Below are 23001 nucleotides of genomic sequence, written 5' to 3'. Positions count from 1 at the left end.
GTGAGGTGTTTGGATCTTCTATTTTCAGGTATGTGCACTAACTGGTTAAACCAGAAGGGGGCACCATGAGATTACATCTATTTTCTGTGTAATTTTTGGGGGGTGTAGGGTTATATGAATTGACACACACACACAACTTTAGATACAAGAAGTCTAGCATCCCTATTCTGGGAAGTTCACTAATATACCAACATTCTGCAGATAGATCTATAGGCAAACATTCTGCAAAAACATGCAAATATTCAAAATAGGGGAACATTCTAAAAAAAAAAAAATAAGAAAAAAAAACTTAAAAAAGAAAGGAAAAAAACATGTACAAGCACCTAGTGTCACACTGTGCCACATTGTTAGCTTGCACTATAGCTTATGACAAATAGCAAATATTTCACAACGTGTCGCACTGCAACGCGTGGTGTTATATGTTAGATAGGCTATGCTATAACAAAGTAAACAAGGTGGTTAATGGAGAACTTAGCCAAAGATTTACAAACGTGTTTGCCTATTATTAAATGCCCAGAACATGGATGCGAGAGTTCATGTGGTTAAATTATTCATATCAAGCTATTTTTATCTATTACTATGGCCTTACTTATATAATGGTATGACTTACAATGGTCTTAGCTTAGTACAGTAAGATATTTGGGAAACCAGCCCAATACAGCTCTCTCGCTAGCAAATCTGACTCTTTAACTCAAAGAGTTTATAAAGTTTCAATTGTAAGACAACATCTCAGAATTCTGGCCTGACATTGAAAAATACAAATAAAATACAGTACAACTTTTCAGACATGAAGTTGAAACTGCAAGAACAAACAAAAACACTGATGTGCAGGGGTGTTACACCAAGTTCTGGGCCCTGGGTACAAGGATTCACTCACATTGTGTGCTTTAACTATTGAAAAATAGCAGATATACAAGCTCACAGCGCGGCACCGAGAGTGCCGCGCTGCAAGCTTGTAGATCTGCTATTTTTGAAAAACCGTGAACATTTGTGCAAGTCTTTGAATTTTTCAAATCCTAAGGTTTTTGGAAAAACCTATGTTTCTATGTGGTGCTCAAACATTGTCATGTGACGGACCACCATCTTAAAATATTTATAGTTCCAGGGACCCCCCAGAAGCAAAATTTGAGTTACAAATGTTCGCTTAAAAAATACATATATTCAAAGATTTGCACAAAAAAGTCAGTGCGGCACTCTGTGCTGTGCTGTGAGCTTGTATATCTGTTATTTTTCAATAGCTAAAGTATAAAATAATTAGGGCCCCTCCACCTTGGACACTAGTAACTCAGTCCCCCCCCCCCCCCCCCCCCCCCCCCTTGTGACCCCCCTGAGGGTGGATATTAAATATGACATTCTGAGGCAGTCTTTGCTCATTGGGTCAGAGGAAGCTGGGAGGAGGTTGTTGTCATGGGAACCTGGTTGTTGATTGTGATTCGCTGTCTGGTTTGACATCGGACCATTCCTGTGATGGCTCTCCTGAACCTGCCAAGGATGGGATACAACACTGTCAGCCTCTCCACATACTTTCTATTGTTGCTGTTGGGTGGAACCACTGATACTTTTCAGAAAATAGGGAAAAGAACCTGTGTTCCAAATGGCTGCAATGTTATTATTATTATTACTAGTAAGACGCCTCAGGGCGACATGCGACCTTGCCCTAAAGGGCGAGGTCGCGCCAATTCTTTGCCATCTGGCCAGTGATTGGTAACTGGTATAATAGATACAGGTCGTAAACACTCACTTGTTATTGGCCACAACAAAAAGGCAGGTTATAGAAACCCACTTCTTATTGGCTACTACATAGATGCAGGTTATGGCCACTCACTTCTTATTGGCTACAACATAGATGTAGGTTATGGCCACTCACTTCTTATTGGCTACAACATAGATGCAGGTTATGGCCACTCACTTCTTATTGGCTACAACATAGATGCAGGTTATGGCCACTCACTTCTTATTGGCTACAACGTAGATGCAGGTTATGGCCACTCACTTCTTATTGGCTACAACATAGATGCAGGTTATGGACACTCACTTCTTATTGGCTAAAACATAGACGCAGGTTATGGACACTCACTTCTTATTGGCTACAACGTAGATGCAGGGGTTGTAGAAGGTGGAGGACTTGGCAAACAGCGGGGCGATGATGGCCATGGGGGCAGGGATGGTCTTGGGGTCTCCAAACGAGGCCCACAGACACACGATGGAGTAAGGAGACCAGGCTACCAGGAACATGACGATCATCACGATGGACATCTGCAGCAACAACAACAACAATAATAATATTAATGATAATATGATTCTGAAAATGTGCTGTGCCAGGGACTCCCACACAAGATTTGGGGCACTTAAAATGTTTCGACAAAATACCTGAGACGAATAACAGTACAAGTCCATATTTGATTTTTCAAGCGGTGAAAACCGCTTCCTATGAGTGGCTTTGTGTATATCACGCCCATATATGGTCATTTCAGTCCAGAATGAACAGGCTTTTTCAAAAACAGAATGTCCGTTTAATTACCATATATGGTGATCTCAGTCCAGAATGAACAGGGTTTTTCAAAAACACAATGTATGTCACCTCATGTCCATATATGGCCACTCCAGGCCAGAATGAACAGGTTTTCCCTGTCCCGTACGTGCACAATATCAGTCCAGAATGAATAGGCTTTTTCAAAAAGCAAAATGTGTGTCCCATGTCCATATATGGTCATTTCAGTTCAGAATGAATAGCCTTTATCTGTCCTGTACGTCCAGAATATGTGTGCGGTGTCCCTCCCAGTCAGATGAATGGATACTTTGAGGATGGTCAAGCTTCACATGATAATTTGGCCTTCAGGTTTTATCTGTCCTGAACATCCAATAGTTCTCACCTACTGCATCCACAACTAATGCTAATCCAACCAGCACAGACCGACTTCCCCATCACCTGTGACATACCCAGAAGAGAGGAGATCAGGAAAGCTGTACAACAGCTGAAAAATGGGAAAGCAGCAGGGCCAGATAACAGACCTGGGAAACTGAAATAATTATAGAGGGATGCAGTTGACAAACAACTAAAAGACCAGCAAGCAGGATTTTTTATATATATTTTTTTACCGGCTGTCATACCGGCTCTCCAGACAATTCTATACTAAGATTCACCGCTTCACTTCGAACCGAGGTTTGATTTTTTTGAATATATATATTTTTGGATTTACCAGACTGTAAACCACAAACTAGTAATTTTTAATCTGTTAAATTGTTAATGCAATCTCCCCTCATTTTGTTTAATTGACGGTTTTAATGTTATCTGCTTCCTTTGTCTGCTGAATATTGCTTGTACGGACTTTTTGTTGTTCCACAAACAGCTGGAGATATACTGTTTTTAAATATATATGATTTAAGTAAAACAAATCTAATTCAACAAAATGAGAGGGGAGTACATTAAGACTTTAAAAGATTAAAAACTTCTAGCTTGTGGTTTACAGTCTGGTAAATCAAAAAAATATCTTTATCCAAAATTTAAAAATATGGACTTAGACTGTTATTCGTCTCAGGTACTCATTAAAAACTTTGAACTTAGAAAATCGCACTCGGTGCCATGCTGTGAGCTTGTATATCTGCTATTTTGCAATAGTTAAAGCATTAACACCGCCTCACAGCACAGGCGTTGTGAGCTTGTAGATCGGCTATTTTTAGCAGGGGTACCTCAGAATAATCTGATAATATTTGGAATTCATCAATATCACTTCTCTATGCTTAGCAAAACAGACCTGATTTGCACTGTACTTGACGAGTTCTTTTTCCATCTACAGCCAACTAAAAATATCAGATCTTCAAGCTCACAACGCGTCACAACGTGACCAGGGGTGCCGTGGATGAAAAGGTTATTTACGGGGGTTCCCCTTCCCCGAGTAAAAATAGTTTGAGAACCCCCTGGCTTACCTTGGTGACGTCCATCTGGTCGGACCAGTCTATGTTGAGGCTGTCCAGACAGTTGGAGGCTCTGAACCTGGCCATGGTCAGAGACACGTTGTAGTAGCAGTAGAACATCACCGACAGAGGAACCACGAAGTTCACCGCTATCACCGCCATGGTGTAGCTGACGAATGACCTGTTGGATAATAGAATAATAATAATAATAATAATAGATAACTATCACCGCCATGGTGTAGCTGACGAAGGACCTGTTGGATAATAGAATAATAATAATAATAATAATAATAGATAACTATCACTGCCATGGTGTAGCTGACGAATGACCTGTTGGATAATAGAATAATAATAATAGATAACTATCACCGCCATGGTGTAGCTGACGAATGACCTGTTGGATAATAGAATAATAATAGATAACTATCACTGCCATGGTGTAGCTGACGAATGACCTGTTGGATAATAGAATAATAATAATAGATAACTATCACCGCCATGGTGTAGCTGACGAATGACCTGTTGGATAATAGAATAATAATAATAGATAACTAGAACAATATTGTTCCTTCGAAACAATTGTGGGCTCGCTTCAAGCCGGAAAACAATGGCTATAAAAGCACAAAATGTCAAGATCGCAGGCAGTGCTCTCTTTGACGTTACTGACGTCAAAGATTGGTCCATTTTGTTCCAAAAATGTGTTGTGCAAAAGTTGACCCGCTGGTGGCGCTATAACAGGCCAATGTGAGAAGGTTGGTATCTGTTCCTTGACCTATTGGGAATGTGCTTGCAAGATTTCACGCACATCCCAGGCTGTGTTCATGATTTGAGGTGTTTTTGGCTTTGGACACTTTATCGCTGCTTGCAGCTATATTTATTATTATTATTTTATAATTTTTTGTGTGCACTTCATAGGCATGTTAGATAAAGGTCCTTAGATTGCGTGTAGAATGTTTCATGCAAATTGCCAAAAAAATCCTAGAATAAAAACGGGTTTAAGCGTTTTACAAACTGCTCAAAATTATATAGCGCCCCCCTTTGGCCATTTGGGGTAAGATTGGTTTCAGTGATATTTGAACTAACCCTCTACACTATTTTGTCATGAAAATGTGACTTTGCTTGTATGTTTTAGAGGCAGAAGAATAATTTGCATAAAAATGCAATATTGTTTGAATTATTTAAAAAAGCATGTTTCAATGTTAAAGAAATCCGATCTGACAGATCTTTAGATATCGGTCCAAAGTTCATGTAAAAAAATGTTTTGTGCACGTGACGCGAAAATTCCAGAATAAAATCGGGTTTACGCGTTTTACAAACTGCTCAAAGTGGCGGAAAATCGAAGGGCGGAGCTTACTTAACAACGACACAGATGTCTTCCGCTTGAGTCAAAGCACGCGTGTAACAAGTTGCATGTCTTCAAACGAAACGAGTCATGACTTATGCCCGTTTGAAGTTTGAATTTTCAAACGCTTCGTATAGCGCCCCCCTTTGGCCGATTGGAATAAAATTGGTTTCAGTGATACTTTGACTAACCCTCCACATCTTTGCCAAATGCCATGAACGTGTAACTTTGCATGCATGATTTAGAGGCAGAAGAATAATTTGCATAAAACCGCAATATTTATTGAATTATTAAAAAATGATATTTCACTTTAAAAGAAATCCGCCGAGATAAATCTGACCGTATTGGTCCAAAGTTCATGTGAAAAAAGTTTTGTGCGCGTAACGAAAAAAACCCAGGAGGAGATAGATTTTTACTGTTTTTCATATAATTCCAAATTGTGGGAGATCTAAAGGTCAAAGGTCAAAAGTCAGAGCGTAAAAGTTGTTCGGCATGAGGAGACGCATACGTGTATACAGGTTTCATGGCTTTACCTCAAACACAGCATGAGCTATACCTGTTCAAAGTTCGCACTTTCGAAGGCTTCCTACAGCGCCACCATTTGGCCGATTGCTGTAAAAAGTAATAGCACACGTCGCCACAGTAAGCTGAACACATTGATGTTTTTATTTTCATTTTCTCACTAAGTATGTAGGAGTAGAAAGGAACCGAAGTTTTTTGATACTTGCACTGACTGCCTGCCTAGTATAGAAATAATGACAATATCTAAAGTGTGCTCGCCTTATAGGCGAGCCCACAACTATCACTGCCATGGTGTAGCTGACGAAGGACCTGTTGGATGCGGCAGTGGTGGAGAAAAGTACTTTTTTTTTTACTTAAGTAAAAGTGTCAATACTGCAGTGCACTGTAGAAATGCTCTGTTACAAGTAAAAGTCAGGAATTCAAAATGTACTTGAGTAAAAGTGCAAAAGTACCAAAAGTAAAAGTAGGCTACAACATTTTGAAAATAGCAGATCTACAAGCTCACAACGTGTCGCATTGTGACGCATTGTGAGCTTGTAGCCAAAGTATAAAATAGGGCTAAAGTGGATTAACTTTTTCCCTGCCAGATTATTTATTTATTTATTGGGTCTGGTGCCATCAAAAAGCGGCTTACCTTTGCGACGTTATAGTAGATAGATAGACATTCTTTTTTTTTTTTTTTTTTTTTTTGAAGTGCCTGGTCTGCACTTTCGCAGACCAGGCAGCAGAGGGCGGCGTCATGCCATTAATGTGAATTTGGCCGGTCTCACTTGCCATACATTGAGAGCACTCTATGGCCACAGAGCCTCAGGGCCAGAGAAAATCAACACAGAAGATAATTGGTCTCCGTTGATGTTAACAAATAATGGATTTTTAAGACCATCACTGCGGACGATGTGATTACAGTACACGGCGGCGCGACTCCTCATCAGCTTATGGACATCATCAAAAAGGTAAACGAACGAACGGCCGTATTGGCGCGGCGCGACCTCGAGAATTGGGGCGAACGGGAACGTCCAAAGCAGTATAAGAGTTAATATATGTTTTATAATGCAATCATTTATATCTGCAAACTATACTAGTAACTAAAGTTTTCAAATAAACGTAGTGGAGTAGAAGTAAAAGTATTGGAAATTGGAAATAGCCTACTCAAGTAAAGTGCAAATACCTCCGAATTGTACTTAAGTACAGTACTTGAGTAAATGGGGGCGGCAGTGGCTCAGGGGTAGAGAAACCGTCATGAGAACACAGAGGGTTCCCTATGGGTTCCCAATTCGATTCTGTGAGTCCAGGCCCATTCCCACTGGGCCAGATAACGGATAAAAAAATATCTTTCTCCATTCAAGTGGATGGTAAGTTACAGATAAATAAAATATCTGTGACAGTTTTTTTTTTTTTTTTTTATCTGTATCTTACCATCCACTTGAATGGAGAAAGATTTTTTTTATCTGGAGAAAGAGATTGTTCTCTGTTATCTGGCCCAGTGGGAATGGGCCTTTAGAGTTCTTGAGCAAGACTCTGAACCCCTAGTTGCTCCCAGTGAACAGTTTGGTGCCTTGCATGGTTTCCTCCGCCATCTGTGTATGAATGGGTGAATGTAATGCACAATCTCTGTAAATGAATGCATCATTTTATTCTGTATATAAATGCACCATTTACCATTTAAATCTACACCACTGGAATGCAGTGTTCATGTTGACTACAGATTTTAATGTTGTTCTACTATAGTCATTTGAATAAAATGTGTACTTTTTGTCTAGTTTTAGACAACTAAATATCATAACATTTTAGTCGACTAAATCTACAGTTGATTTTGTCAACAAATCATTATTTTGGCATGCCTTATTGTCATGGCAGATTTTACACTTGGTTGCGTGCTGAAAATATCCACAAGCTCACAACGCGTCACAGAGCAAACGCATTGTGAGCTTGTAGATCTGCTATCGTCAAAGAGTCTCCACTAGTCCCTACAAGCATATAGTTGTATTTGCCACGAAATTGTCAACATATTTAGTCTAGTCATCATAGCTTCGTTTTTATTTCGTTTTCGTCAGTGATAAAAAGGTAGTCTGTCAGGAATGAGTAACGGGCAGGACCCAGAAGCAGACTAGAAGGCAGGAAGTTCAACTCAAAGGATTTATTATAACTAAGCAGAGTTAAATAGCAGAACTAAACATCTCCACAGGCACAAACTCACACCACCACAGGTCTACGGACCAACAGGGAAACTATGCAGACACAGGACTTAAATAGACAGGGGGTAACTACAGGTGAACTCAAAGACAAATCAACACTAGGATTGGCTGAGGGACCAACAGGGTACAGGTGGAGAACATAACTAATCAAAGGGAGGTGAGACAAGGCAGGTAAACAAAACTACAGGGACTGACAGGAAGACTCAGAACAATACTACAAAATAAGATACAGACGAGTACTGAGGTAAAACAGTAAGGCGCCGTACAGACATCTGCGTCACGCATCATCATCTTATCGTCTGAGAATGGCCACTGGGAGCGCCGTACTAATGCATTCTTAATGCAAGGTTGTTTGGTGTTCTGTCGTTGCCGTGTCTCTTCAAGAGCGTACAGGCTGTGGTTGAGCTAGAGACACGGCAACGACAAAAAACCAAACAACCTTCCATTGACAATGCATTAGTACGGCGCTCCCAGTGGCCATTCTCAGACGATAAGATGATGATGCGTGACGCACATGTGTGAGCGCGGCCTTACAGAAACCAAAACCAAACAGAAGAGTAAACCTAGACAAATACAGAACTACAGAACAGAACATACTGATAGGTCAGAAACAACTTAAGACTCCAAAACCTAAATAAGGACAGTCAATGCCCAAAGTCTGTGACAACTCCAGAATATGCTGAATGACAGAAACATAGCATTATAAGTCCAATGAATAACATGGACAGTCGTCAGAAACATATCATTATAGTCCAAAGTGGACAGTCACTGTCCCAGGTCCGCGGTGCGGACGTGACATAGTCAACATTTTCCGGACCCCTCAAAATAATCTTATTTGAACTGGGGACCCCCCCCCCCCTGACCCTGGCAAGCACTTGTTATTGTAGAGGAGTTGAGTTGTTGTACATCAATGAACTTCGCCATAAATCCAACTCGCCAAATCAACTTGCTAGGACACCTCGCCAATGAGCAGGCCTGTCAACATTGGACCAGTCCAGGAGAATCCAGGATATTTGTTTTTTAGGGGGTGCGCGGAACTCTCCAACCGGAGTCTGGTGGACCTCCCCCAAAACTTCTTAACATATATATTTTCCTGTGTTCTGTTGCATTTTGTGCATGTTTGATACTTTTATCAGGCTTTACTAGCATGGGTACAATTTCAGCCTTAAAATGACAACAAATTTGATGACTGAAGCAAAGTAAGACATCCTTAATAATGACTTCTCATCTGGGGGTCCTCCCCCAGAAAATATTTAACATAGTAGATGTAATTGCCAATCATCCTGAAGTGACCGGTTACCACATCAATTGGTAAGGTACCTTGGCTCCAGAGGGAAATAAAATAAAATGTACTTCTTAAAATAAATTCATCATGCCTGTTGCTAGGTTAGGCAACATTTCGTTGAACTGACGCCACTGTATTTGACTATTATAGGCAGAGAATCTATCACTACTCACATATCGTTGTTCCTCCAGTCGATGGTGCAGGTGGCTCCGGTGGGGTCGGGAGCGTAGCCTGCCCAGCCTACAACAGGCATGGTCGACCAGAACACTGCATTGATCCATGCTGACACGATGAGCAGCGCATAGGACCGCACCGTCATCTTCTGACCTGGAATATCAATGCATTAGCACTTTAAACATTGTTTTATGCTTTAACTATTGAAAAATAGACAGATCTACAAGCTCAAGCTTGTAGATCTGCTATTTTTGAAAGATTGTGAAAAAAGTGTTTGAAAATATTGACCCAATTCTATAAATGTCTTCTAGAGCATGTTTCTATGTCAGTAGTTCTCAAACCTTTTCATGTGAAGGACCCCCAAAATGATATGTATTTGGCCGCAGACCCCCATCTGAAAGTATTTAGTTCCAGGGACCCCCAGAAGCAAAATTTGAGTTACAAATGTTCGCTTAAAGAAAATGCATATATTCAAAGATTTGCACACATTTTCACGACTATTCAAAAATAGCAGGTCTAAAATCTTGAGCTTGTATATCTGCTATAGTATAAAATAATTCCAGGTCTAAATGGGTTAATAATGTATTATTTATCATTAGTTGTTATGTGTGCACATACTGTCGTCACCTGACCTGGAATATGAATTCATTAGTATCTATTATTTTTTATTATTACCCGGCTTGTTTGAATGCTTGATTCTGATTGGTCAATCGATTAAATCAGAGGTCTGATATTCCCTGATAACAGACCGCTCCGCTCTATAACAGACCGCTGCCTAATCAAAGACTCAGAGCACCTGCTGCAGTCAAGCTGCACTGCGTGAATCGTGTGCTGTATCCAACATGTCAGCCATGTAAACAAACACACAGCGACATTTAGAACTAAACGTTGCTCTTAAGAATGTTTTTAAAAATATTTTAAGCGAGAAATAGACGACGTAGTATCATAAAATGGATTCTATCTAATCAGCACTTCCTTGTTTTCCATGGCGACCGTGTCGTGCTGGGGAGACGCCCAGCGCAACACTTGTGGAACACTTCCAGCCATCTGTAAACAAGGATATAGACTACTTTCTTTTGTTTTTAGTTTTTAGTCAAATTATTAATTTTATTTAGGGTTAGGGTTAGGGTCCGCAGTTGAAATATGATTATTTTGGGGGTCACAGCCTGAAAAGGTTGAGAACCACTGGTCTAGGAAATGAACACTGGTATCCTACTGAGGTCTGGTCTGCAGATGGTCAGGTAGCGGTCGATAGCCACCACCGTCAGCAGGCCGATACTGGCCATTCCAAAGAAGATGTTCAGAGCTGCGTAGATCTACAAGACAACATGATGCACAAAAACAATCATTATAGCATAGATCTACAAAACAACATGCAGAAAAACAATCATTATAAAGGAGATGTTCAGAGCTGCAGAGATCTACAAACCTTTTTTTTTCTTTTCGTTCTTTTTTTGTTAAAACTGCAGTGATATGAATGAATACATCTGTTTTAGAAAACATTCTCAATGTCTTCATGGGTTCACAACCAAACATCACGAAACATGTATGATCATGTATATGCAGCACTAATTTGCATAAATATAGTTCATGGGACATAATCATTTTCATTTTTATTTATTTTATTTTATTTTTTTTATTTTTTATTTTGTTCACAATCCTTTGGAAAATAGCAGATCTAAAACCTTACGACGCGTCGTAGATCTGCTATTTTCAAACCCCACTTTGCAGTAAATAAACAATGCTAACGTTGGCGTTGCACAATGAAAACCCTGTCCAATCCCAAGGCTCTAATAAAACAACTGGTTCGTGAGCTCAAGGGCTGAGGCCAGATTAAAGTCACATGGGCCAAATAACTGTGAGGTAATCTGAAAGAATCTGCATTTGAAGCAAAACATACTTTAATCATGTGACATAGTCATGTATGTGCTGTTGTTCTGCTTTTAACTACCCGGAACTTAACTTCATTGACCGGTGTCCCCCAGGGCTCTGTACTCCGTCCACTACTTTTTCTCTATTTTTTATAGCATTTTTGAGCTGTGCCTCAGCGTTCCGATGCTTGACCCAGTGTGTTCGCTGGGTCAGTGGTTCTCAACCTGTGGGGGGGGGGGGGTTAGCCAAATTGTCAAATACTAGAGGCAGAAATTGTGAAAATAGCCGATTTACATGCTCACTGATCAGTTTAGTATGTGAACAGTCACAGCTTGTCCGTATCTCTGTCTATAACGCCTGACACTGTGGTTCCCCTGACACATCACTGTGACATCACTGTGATGTCAGGGGAACCGCTCGGACATCACACTCTGACTTCACTGTGATGTCACACAAACAGAATCCCTTTTATGCCCATACATGGAGATCCCTGATGTCATCAATATTAGGCCCATGTCTAACAGGACTTCATATGGGAATGCCCATATATGGAGGCCACATCGGCCACATACCACACTAACAGAATCCATATATGGTCAAGACAGATGGCCATGACAGCCCATATCTGTGTGGCTGGTTCTGCAGACAAGCATCTCCATTTATGGGCATAAAAGCGATTGTATGTATGATGTCAGATGTCATAGATGTCATAGGACTTTCACATAACGAATAACTGAGTAAGCATGTTTGGGCTTACCTCGTTAGCATCAAAGACAACAACCTGTTTGATGCCTGTCATAGAGGGGAGGGGGAGGGGGGAATGTTTTTGTGTACACACAAGTCAAACACAACCCCTCCCACCAGATCTCTTGTGATTGGGAATTTCACATTTCAAATCCCCTCCCCTTTGAAATCTCTTGTCAATGGGACAATGTCAGACTCAAGCTCAGCGCAGAGTCTGAAATCAGGCTAGCGTCTTACTAGTTACTTTACACGTCGCACCCACCTGGCAGCCGGCGTACCCAAACTTCCAGCTGCCGTGCAGGTCGGAGGCGGCGGACATGGGGTACCCGATGCCCGCCACCCCGATGTCGGTGAAGGCCAGGTTGATGATGATGGCGTTGGTGGCCGTACGCAGCTCCTTGAACTTCACGAACATCAGCAGCACCACGATGTTGCTGAATAGACTGATGACCCCTGGAACAACAAGGGAAACACACAGTCTGGAGAGATAAAACAGCGTTTCAAGCAGGGGTCATCGATGTTTTCAGGCCAAGGATTACTGCATGTTTTTTGTAATGGTACCTACCGGTATACCTAAGACACAGGGAGAACATGCAGACTCCACACAGAAAGGCTATTTCGGCCAACCCCACCTACTACTAAATCTACAGTTGATTTTGCAGACAAAAGATATTTTGGCTTGAACCATCAATACTTAATAAACTTGACCTTTCACCCTGTATACACTGCTCTTTTTCCCCTCTACACCAAACCTCTTTGCCGAAAATAGCTGATCTACAAGCTCACAACGCCTCGCAGCGTTTGTCTGACTACAAAATTACGTCACGGCTTAAGAACCGAATGCCATGGCACCGGCTCCTTCCGGGGACTGCCCAGTGCCCATAAGGTGAACTACAAAACAAGCGCTCCAGGCCCAATCTCACTGGTACCAAAAAAAACACTGTAACATACTGTATACATTTGGGGGTCCTTGGTATGAAAATGTTTGAGAATCATTCCAAACATTTTTGGGTCAATCCCAAATAATAGCAACACATACTGTAACCTACTTGCATTTTAACCTGGAAACCAGACAAATGTGCCATTGCAAACAGCTCAGTTGTGATTGGATTTCACTCCCTCCAAAGTAGTGAGGGACCAATCAGGGCTCAGTATGCAAATATGGGGCATGTTTATTACCAGAGGCATTTATTTATTTATGTTTTAACCCGCCCCTTGGAAATGCAGCTTCCATACAGATATTCCACACTAATGTCTACGCAGTGATAATAATTTAATCTGGCCATGCCAGGCTATTTGCATTCAAGTATATTTTAATATTATAAGGCTTAATACCACTTGATTTCATATTAATTAAAGATGCTGTGATTTTTGGTTTGTTATAAAGTTAAAGCACTATATTGTCATATTAATCATTCTCATAGAGTTCAGTGACAGGAGTCTTCCTTGTCTCTGCCATTCTTTAATACAGAAAATACTTTTCCAGATATGTTACCAATTTCATCCAATCAAGAGAGAAACATTGTGTCTGCTCATTTCTTTGGCGTCATCACTTCCATTGTCATGTGTTCATCCTCCTGTATAGCCAGTTCTCTCTCCTGATTGGATCATGGTATCCAAACCTGAACATATTTCCTGTCTATTAAAGAGGTGGATAAACATGTAGACCCCCGACAGATAAAGCACTCATGTTTGGGTTGTGGACACATCTTTCTATGGGGGTAAATACCACATTCTTTCACTACATTTATTTGAAAACTTTAGTTACTAGTTATTTTGCAGATATAAATTATACTATTATAAAACATACACCAGTAAGACTCCCTAATCGGGAGATAAGTGACCGTAGGTCGCTTATTGCCACAAATAGGGCAAAAATGTGTTTTTCCAAAATCTTCCTGATCCATGTTGATGACATGAGTGTAGACATACTGTGTGGTGATTTTCGTGTTTTTAGGGCAAAATCTGTAGGAGCAGTGTCCAAAAATGTGTTTTTAAAAATCGTCCTGAAGGTGGCGCTATATGGGACAGATTCATGTTGATGGGATGAGTGTAGACATACTGTGTAGCGATTTGCGTGATTTTAGGGCAAAAACTGTAGGAGCAGTGTCCAAAAATGTGTTTTAAAAATCGGCCTGAAGGTGGCGCTAGAAGAGGGCTATGTGAGAAATGAGGGGTGGGGTCTCCGCGTTGCCTTGGTGGACGAATAGGTACCGCCCCCGTCTCTCCCGGACGCTCCTAGCCCGAGGTACGGCATTTTATGTGAGCTGCAGTGGAGGGGGTCCTCCACTGGGGGCGCCACCACTTTTGCATCCGTTCTGGAGCACCAGGAGTGGGTGGTCCCCAGGAATTACCCGTGAGCAGCCCCGTTGGGGTGGTAATTTTTGCACATTTGGTCATTTTTTATACCTGGGGGTCCCCCAGGGACCTGGGGGTCCCTGGAGCTCCGGGGGTCCTTGGAGGTTGTAGTTTGGCAGGTAAGGAGTGTGTGTGCAAAATTTGGCATGGATGGGGGCAACGGTTGTGGAGATATGAGCAGGGCAAAAGTGTGACGTGTGACAGACAGACGGACGGACAGACGGACAGCCGGTGGAGGTTTTGATAGTAAATGCGACCGCAATATTTTCAAACATTATGGACTTTTACCCTTGGTAGGCTTTAAGTACATTTTGATGCCAACACGTTCATACTTTTACTCAAGTACATTTTGAAATCCGGACTTTTCTATATTGCAGTATTGATACTTTTACTTAAAATATGTAAGTACGTTTTACACCACTGTTTAACACAGGGGTCCTCAACAGGGGGTCCGGGACCCCTAGGGGGTCCTCAGAGTTACTACAGCGGGTCCTCCAAATCTTTGTGATAGGATCATTCTTTTAAATGAACAACTTGAACCCTCGCATCCCTATTCTGAGGAGAACTTTAGCCAAAAAATAACAGATCTACGAGCTTGTAGATCGGCTATTTTTGGCAAATAGGTTTGGTGTAGAGGTAAAAAAGAGCAGACCAAGTACAGAGTGAAATTCAAGTTAACTAAAACACAAATCCAACATAGACTGATGGCAGTGCGGTCAAACAAGTCTATGAATCTATCTGTGAAATCGAGGAAAATCTGCATCACACATTTATACAATATGTGGAGGGGGGTCCCTGCTTCATCTCTCTCTCTCAGATAAGGGGTCCTTGGCCTAAGGGGTCCTTGGCCTGAAAATGAAAGACCCCTGGTTTAACACCCCTAGCAAAGAAGAAGGGTTATAAGACATCATTTGTGCCAACTGCAGTGGAGATTTGAAATAAGAAAATGTTTGAATAGCTCCAACCCCCACACCCCTTGATCACTGTTGCACTGTTGCTATGTCATGGGATGCATTTTATATAGTTTTTAATGCATTGTGTATTTTATGTATGTTTTATTGTTGTATACTGACAACACTGACAACTTTCCATTTTATGCAAAATGTGATGGACAATAACGTTTTCTTATCTTATCTTTTACCATGTCTCACCTGCAGTGATGAGGTATCAGCCACTATGTTTAACATGTCTCACCTGCAGTGATGAGGTATCAGCCACTATGTTTAACATGTCTCACCTGCAGTGATGAGGTATCCAGCTACTATGTTTAACATGTCTCACCTGCAGTGATGAGGTATCAGCCACTATGTTTAACATGTCTCACCTGCAGTGATGAGGTATCAGCCACTATGTTTAACATGTCTCACCTGCAGTGATGAGGTATCCAGCTACTATGTTTAACATGTCTCACCTGCAGTGATGAGGTATCCAGCTACTATGTTTAACATGTCTCACCTGCAGTGATGAGGTATCCCGCCACGATGTTGTGTTCCGTTTGTGTGAAGGCACTCTTCCCGCCGTACGGTTCGGACGTGTTCACTCCAGAGTCGAGACCCATTTTTAAAAAATGTTTTTAAGGCAAAACGTCAAGCCAAAATAGAACCTAAAGTGAAGAAAATACCACCCTAAAAACGCAAAACGAAGAAATGTTGCAAAGAATTAAGAACTATCACCCAAACTGAAGTTTGTGGCTCTCATAAAGACTGAAAATACACTCAAACACGAAAGGAACTTATTCAGAAAGGTTTTAAAGCTAAACTAACATCAAACAGAACATAAAGCTGTAAATTAATATCGTTTGCGGCCTTAAAAAAAACTACACAAAATGAAAAGCTAAAAAATTGTGAAAATAGTGGAGAACACAAGGGGAACTAAGAAACTAATCTGTCAGTGTTGTTACTGAATGGTACTGGGTGGTCCTAAAACGTGGGTTTCGGGGGCTTCCAAATGGGGGGGGGGGGGGGGGGATTTGTGTGCTGAAGATTAGGACCATTTCCCAACGTGGGGTCTGGGGACCAAACAGGGGTCCAAAAATGAACCCTTATGGGTCTGCAACTCTAAATCCATTTGGTTCCATTTGTACACCCTCAATAGTTACAGTCCAGGTGAAAAAGTAGTAGGCTATTACTGCGCTTAATTTAAAGTACATTTAAGACACTTTTATAAATGCTGTTCCATTTTAACTAGTGTGTGCCTTTACACTTGCATTATTTACACAGGCAATGCTTGAGTAATACTTGATCGACTACACTTGAATGCTTGAATGCAATGGAAAAAAAGCACATCCACACAAAACAAAACTTGTTACATTTCTTTCCACCTTGGAGAACTGTAAGGGACTATTTGTTTTCCACCCGCCTTGTGTTGTGAGGCGCTGTGAGCATGCACAGTAGATCTGCTATTTTCACAATTTCTGCCTCTAATATTTGACAAATTGTGTTTGATTTGCCCTTTTAGAGGTGTTAAAAAGTCCTTAAAATGCAACTTTAGAAATGTGCAGACACCCTCTATACACAAACTTCTTGTTGGGTTGTTTACTGTTGAGTGAGAAAACAATGTTGCACATTAAGTTAGTCATCTGTCAAAAAAAAAATAGTTTGGGGACCCCCAAGGTCCCGACCCACAGATTGAGAACCAGTGCCCTAACCAACACTTGAGTATCAGTGGATTAGGACATACTTTGTTAGTTGGTATGCAACATGGACACTGGCTCCAAACAACCCAGATTAGCTGCCTCTGTCACATGGAACCGGAGCTGCTGCCAACGTGAGGCTGACATAAGACATTTAATGCTGATCTGGGCCCAAAAGAGAGTTTGATTTTAACCATTTAAAAGGTAGTGCAAGTTAGTGGTTCTCAAACTTGGGGTCCAGGGACCCCCAAGGGGCCCTTGAGGTGGGTTCAAGTTGTCCCTAGTTAAATTAGATAAATATAGCATCAAAAACCAGCGGCTATTTGAAAACAGCCAATCTACAAGAACTGTGCAAATAATTGTGGAAAAACAACGTGAGACATTTTGACAACGCACATTTTGTAAGGGGGTCCCTGTTCCTGGTTAAGTTATGTTTGTAAGGGGGTCCCTGTCCCTGGTTAAGTTATGTTTGTAAGGGGGTCCCTGTCCCTGGTTAAGTTATGTTTTCAGGTTGGGTTACCAATTCCATCCAATGAGGAGAGAGACCCACAAAGATAAGTTACCATCTTATGTTACAGTTAAACTTAAAGGAGTAGTTCACCCCCAAAATGACTTTTTTTCTATTGATTACTGACGCCATGGAGACTTGAGTTCAATAATATTTTTTTGTATTTGTCGCATTCCTAAGACAAAAATGTGATTATAGTAACCCTATAAACAAAGTAACCTGACGGTTTCCCCATCCAGGGCCATGCATTTGGGTCCCCATCCAGAATCAATGGAGGTAGATTTACTATAATCACATTGTTGTCTTAGGAATGCGACAAATACAAAAACATATTATTGAACTCAAGGTAGTAAGCTTGACCTTTGACCCTGTACTTGGGTCTGCTCTTTTTGACCTCTACTCCAAACCTCTTTGCTAAAAATAGCCGATTTACAAGCTCTCAATGCCTCACAGCACGAGGCGTACTATATTGTGATACTATCACAATATAGCTGTTTAAAGAGCTGAGGAGAAGGGGTCAGTCACCTCCGTTACTGAACAAACTCTATATAGCAATGATTACTATCACGATATAGTTTTTTAACGATTGCCGATTGCCGAAAATAGCCCACCTATTAAGCTCACGTGTCGTGATGCATTGTGGAGGCCTGGAAAAGGCAGTGCCAGCGCATGTACTTGGCATGTGGTTTGAGCCTCCGGGTGGTTGTGCAGTTAACTTGCCATGATGTTATTCCAGAGGTGGGCGAGGAATCAAATATAAGCTCTCGAGAGCTTGTAGATCGGCTACTTTCAGCAAAGACATTTGGTGTAGAGGTCAAAAAGGGCAGACCAAGTACAGAGTGAAAGGTCAAGTTTACGACGACGTGGCTAAATGTCTGAAAATACATTAACACAAATCCATCAAAGACTGATGACAGAAAATCAGCATAACACATTATACAATATGTAGAGGGGGTCCCTGATTTATCTCTCTCAGTTAAGGGGTCCTTTGCCTGAAAAACTTGAAGACCCCTGTAATAATTTAGCCCAGTTTAAAAAAGAATTTGCAAACATAGCAGGTAAGCTTGTAAACTATTTTAGCAACACACGTAGACACGTTTTTAGTTTTTTGTAATCTACTGAACTCCTGGCTTGGGGGACAACCAAAGCAAAACCATCAAATAAACTGAAGCCAAACTGTATCGGTTTTAAATAAGATTTAATAATATTGTAAGTAACCCCCTCCGTGTAAATATTTCACTGATGCAGTGCAGCCAGTCTTTCAGAAGACCAGCAAGCCTTGAAAACACACACATGGCAGAGACATGAAAGTAAACTGTCATTTTTTAGAGGTAGAGTCTCGGTTTGATCCATTGTAAGACGGAGGGGTTGTTGTTGGTTTCTGGTAACGGTGGTCCCAGTGCGTAGCTGGACCCCCTGCAGAAGGAGGGTTCTACTTCTAATGGACCCCCACGCCCTTTTAAAAGAGGGTTCAAATAGTGTTCATCTTTACTCCTTCTTCTTGTAGTCTTCGAGGTGGCAGAGGATCCATGACATTGGTCCCAGGATGGCCAAAGCAAAGCCACTAATCCCAATGACTGTTTCCTAAAGAACAGAGAGACAAAGAGAGGGTTTAGTCATCGTCGTCTAATACAGTGGTTCTCAAACGTTTAGGCTGTAACCCGCAAAATAATCATATTTTAACTGGGGACCCCCCACCCTGACGAGCACTAAGAGTTGAGGCATTACATTTTGTATAACACAGTTCTATTGTGAAAATAGCATGTAGATCGGCTATTTTCAAAATGATTGGCTCTAATATTTGACAATTTGGCCAATGTTTGATTTGTCATTTTAGAAGTTTTAAAAAGTGCAGATACCCTCTATATACTTAAACTTTATGTTGGCTTGTTTACTGTTGAGTGAGAAAACAATGTTGCACATTAAGTTAATCATCTGGGGACCCCCCAATCATCTGGGGACCCCCCAAAATAATTTGGGCCCCACAGGTTGAGAACCACTGATCACAATAATTTTGTCATCATCGGTTCCATGTAGAAACATTTTCTTATATTTTGAAGCATTTTCAAAATAGTGGAAATAGCAGATCTACAAGCTCATCGTGGCGCGTTGTGAGCTTGTGGATATGAGCTTGTAGATATTTCCACTATCAATGTAGTTTTTTATATGTATAAAGTTGTCAAATATGTCAGTCATTTCTTTGTATATGCATGCTATGTGTCATATCTGCCATGTGCAACTTCAAAGCCTACAAGCCAAACAGAAATGTAATTGTCAACGACAAAAACACAATTAAATCGTTAATCGCAATTATTTGAGTGACAATTAATCGTCATGAAAATGTCATGATCGTGACAGCCCTACCAAGGTTTTCATCTGTGGGGCTCAAATCTAACAACTACGCTTTTAAATGCTATTGGATGGAAACATCATGTCCAAAAAAAAAAAGAAGAAAAAACAATCTGCAAGCTTGTAGATCAGCTATTTTCACAACTTTTGTGTGACACTGTAGAATGACGTTGTCCCTGTTAACCCAGTACAACGCGCTTATACTGCCATATCTGTCCTACTGCCTGTAAGTGTGGGGAAACACATACAGTAGTAATATTCATCCTTTATTCATATTACAAAAGAGGGCAATAAGAATAGTACATAAAGTGGGGTTTTATGAACACACAAATAATCTACTTCTGAGGTCTTGTACACTGAAGCTTCCTGACCTAGTCGAGTTCAAAACTGCTCAACTGATGTTCAAGGCAAGAAATAAACTGCTTCCAGCTAACATTCTTGACATGTTTAGTGACAGAGAGGGGGGCTACGACCTAAGGTGGGAACTCAATTTGAATTAAACAACTGTTCAGACCACCCGCAAAATAATGTGTATTTCTGTTTGTGGAGTAAAGATTTGGAATAGTTTGACAGAAGAGATTAAACATAGTAAGAACATTTTACAATTTAAAAAGATACTCAAATTAAATATCCTGGCTAAATACAGCAAAACTTAGCCATTATTATTATTATCACTTTTTTTTCTTTATTTGTACTTGTGGGTATTTTTATCCAGATACATTCTTGTTTTTCTTGTTGTTGTTGTTTTTGTTTTGTTTTTCTTCTTCTCTTTCTTTCTTCCTTTTTTCTTCTTTTGTTTTCTTTTTATTATAATGAAAAAAAAAATCTGAACACGTATAACTAATCAATGTCTTATGAATACGTAGGATAGGCATTCACAAGCTTTCAGCTTCTGCCTATTCCTTTTGATCACCTGTAACAATGATTATATGAATGTATGACCTGTATAAATGTATGAGATGATCAAATAAACTAAACTAAACTAAACTAAACTAAACTAAACTAAACGTAGGGCAGGGGTCTTCAACAGGGGGTCCGGGACCCCTAGGGGGTCCTCAGAGTTACTACAAGGGATCCACCAAATCCTTGTGTGATAGGATCATTCTTTTAAATTAACAACCCTTGCATGATAGCATCCCTACTCTGAGAACTTTAGCCAAAAATAGCAGATCAACAGGCTCTCAACGCCTCGCGCTGCGAGGCGTTGAGAGCTTGTAGATCGTCTATTTTAGGCAAAGAGGTTTGGTGTAGAGGGGAAAAAGAGCCGACCAAGTACATAGTGAAAGGTCAGGTTTACAAAATATCGACGATGATATCTATGTAATCTATGAAAATCTGCATCACACATTTATACAATATGTAGAGGGGGTCCCTGCTTCATCTCTCTCTCTCAGCTAAAGGGTCCTTTTTTTTAAAGATTTGTTTTGGGGCTTTCATGCCTTTATTTGGATAGGACAGTAGACTGACAGGAAATGGGGGGAGAGATGTGGAGCGACACGCGGCAAAGGTTGTCCGGATTTTGGCATTGAACATTGGAACATATGAATACAAAAAAAAAAAAACATTGCACATTGGCAGACATGACACATAACTAAATATGAACAATTGACTGACATATTGGATAATCTAAAAAATATAGGACAGAGCCGATCTACAAGTTCAGAACATGTCAATGTATGACACGTTTTCAACATGGAAATGATTATGATGATATTGATTACCTCAACTTAATTGTGATAATGTAACAATTGAGACTGTCGTACTTATATTAGGCAACTCACTCTCTATGAAGGAAGTACACAATGTTCCATAGGAAAACAGTGCAGCCTACTACTATGTTGTAACTTGTTACACCTTATGTCAGGGGTTCCCACATTCTTTTGGCTCAGGGCAGCCTAAACATATTTTTTTCATCCGAGGCACCCCAACATTATATTCAGAATTTTCACTCCCAGCACCTTATATTTATAGCATATTTTAGCGATTATGTTGTGAGGAAAACGTTGGGAAAACAGCCATTTTGGTTAGAACTGACTGAAAATAACATTGTAGCCTACTTCAAGTTTAAATTGATACAAACTATAATTATGAGTGTCCAACTAAACTCCAAATATTATCAAATGATATCGTGGCACCCCTGGACTGCCGTCACGCCGCGGCACCCCAGGGTGCCCCGGTCACCCACTTTGAAAACCCCTGCCTTGTGTTACTCAATAGATCACTGTGTAGGCTACTCGGCAACGTATGTTACTGTAAAACATAATAGGCTACATAGGCTACTAGATAGTAAACGCTACGAAGCAATGATCTAAAATAAAGGAATTTAAAGACACCCATTAATACAATAATCGTTTACACATTGGCCCTTTTGAACAAATTACATTGATAATATCTCATTATTGATCACATTCAGTTATCTAAAACAAACTGCCTTGACCTTGATGGTAAAGAAAAAAAGAGCAGATCTACAAGCCGTCAACGCCGCTGCGGCGCGACGCGTCGATTGCTTACAGATCAGTCCTTTTTTTTAAAACGAGAATCGCGACGCTCCTCGCGAGAAAATAAATAAAAGCTACCAGGGACTTACCCAGAGGCGTCAATTGGGTATGGCAAGCTATGGCAGCTGACTACAGCGGGCAAAATAATAAAATGTACTGTAATCGTGCCTGTTGCTATAAGGTATAAGGCGAGGGCACGCGTGCAAGACACCAGCCATGTTGCCATACCTTAGCTGTTTCCCAACTGACGCCGCTGCACATGGAAGCTAACAGCTAACAGTGGACTTACCACGGGGCCCAGAGGGTCCTTGGCCGGTGCGTGGCCCACGTTGGCCCGGCTTTGGAGCGCCGTGGACCGCAGAGCGGGGGCCAGGCGGGTCGCCATCATGGTCCTCAGGAAAGCAGACATTTTGTTTTGTGTGTATATATTATTATATATAACAAATATAATGTGTCGTCAGACAAGCAAAAACACACCGCTGCTCTCTCTGTGTCGTCCCCAATGTACTGTAATAACTACTGTACAGGCTGAGGTCAGTGCTGCCACATCCCATAGCCCGGAGGGACGGCCTCCCCGCGATGTGATTGGCTGCTTGGTTGCCAGGCA

The 23001-nt window shown here is 40.9% G+C and overlaps 2 protein-coding genes across 2 annotated transcripts; both read right to left on the bottom strand.

Moving 5' to 3' along the window:
• Positions 1-1370: 1370 nt before the first annotated feature.
• On the bottom strand, positions 1371-15965 carry rrh (retinal pigment epithelium-derived rhodopsin homolog; the record flags this gene model as incomplete). Its single annotated transcript, XM_080750056.1, has 7 exons — positions 1371-1482; positions 2078-2256; positions 3928-4096; positions 9433-9586; positions 10650-10749; positions 12312-12502; positions 15863-15965. The coding sequence occupies 7 exons, from the start codon at positions 15963-15965 to the stop codon at positions 1371-1373; spliced, it is 1008 nt and encodes a 335-aa protein (XP_080606182.1).
• Positions 15966-18728: 2763 nt separating this feature from the next.
• Positions 18729-22883, bottom strand: cox8a (cytochrome c oxidase subunit 8A). The gene is made up of 2 exons (XM_080750316.1): positions 22684-22883; positions 18729-19131 (listed from the first exon to the last, which is right to left on the bottom strand). The coding sequence occupies exons 1-2, from the start codon at positions 22801-22803 to the stop codon at positions 19036-19038; spliced, it is 216 nt and encodes a 71-aa protein (XP_080606442.1). The 5' UTR covers positions 22804-22883; the 3' UTR covers positions 18729-19035.
• Between the last annotated feature and the right edge of the window lie 118 nt (positions 22884-23001).

The sequence above is a fragment of the Nannobrachium achirus genome (assembly GCF_963921795.1).
Source record: "Nannobrachium achirus genome assembly, chromosome: 20".
In the NCBI taxonomy this organism is placed as follows: Eukaryota; Metazoa; Chordata; class Actinopteri; order Myctophiformes; family Myctophidae; genus Nannobrachium; species Nannobrachium achirus.
Note: the sequence above shows the minus strand (reverse complement) of the source record. Positions and strands in the feature narration are given on the sequence as shown.

Coding starts and splice junctions, on each gene's coding strand:
- cox8a (XM_080750316.1), bottom strand. CDS start 22,803: ATGTCTGCTTTCCTGAGGACCATGATGGCGACCCGCCTGGCCCCCGCT. Junction 19,132..22,683: donor AGGACCCTCTGGGCCCCGTG/GTAAGTCCACTG, acceptor TCTGTTCTTTAG/GAAACAGTCATTGGGATTAG.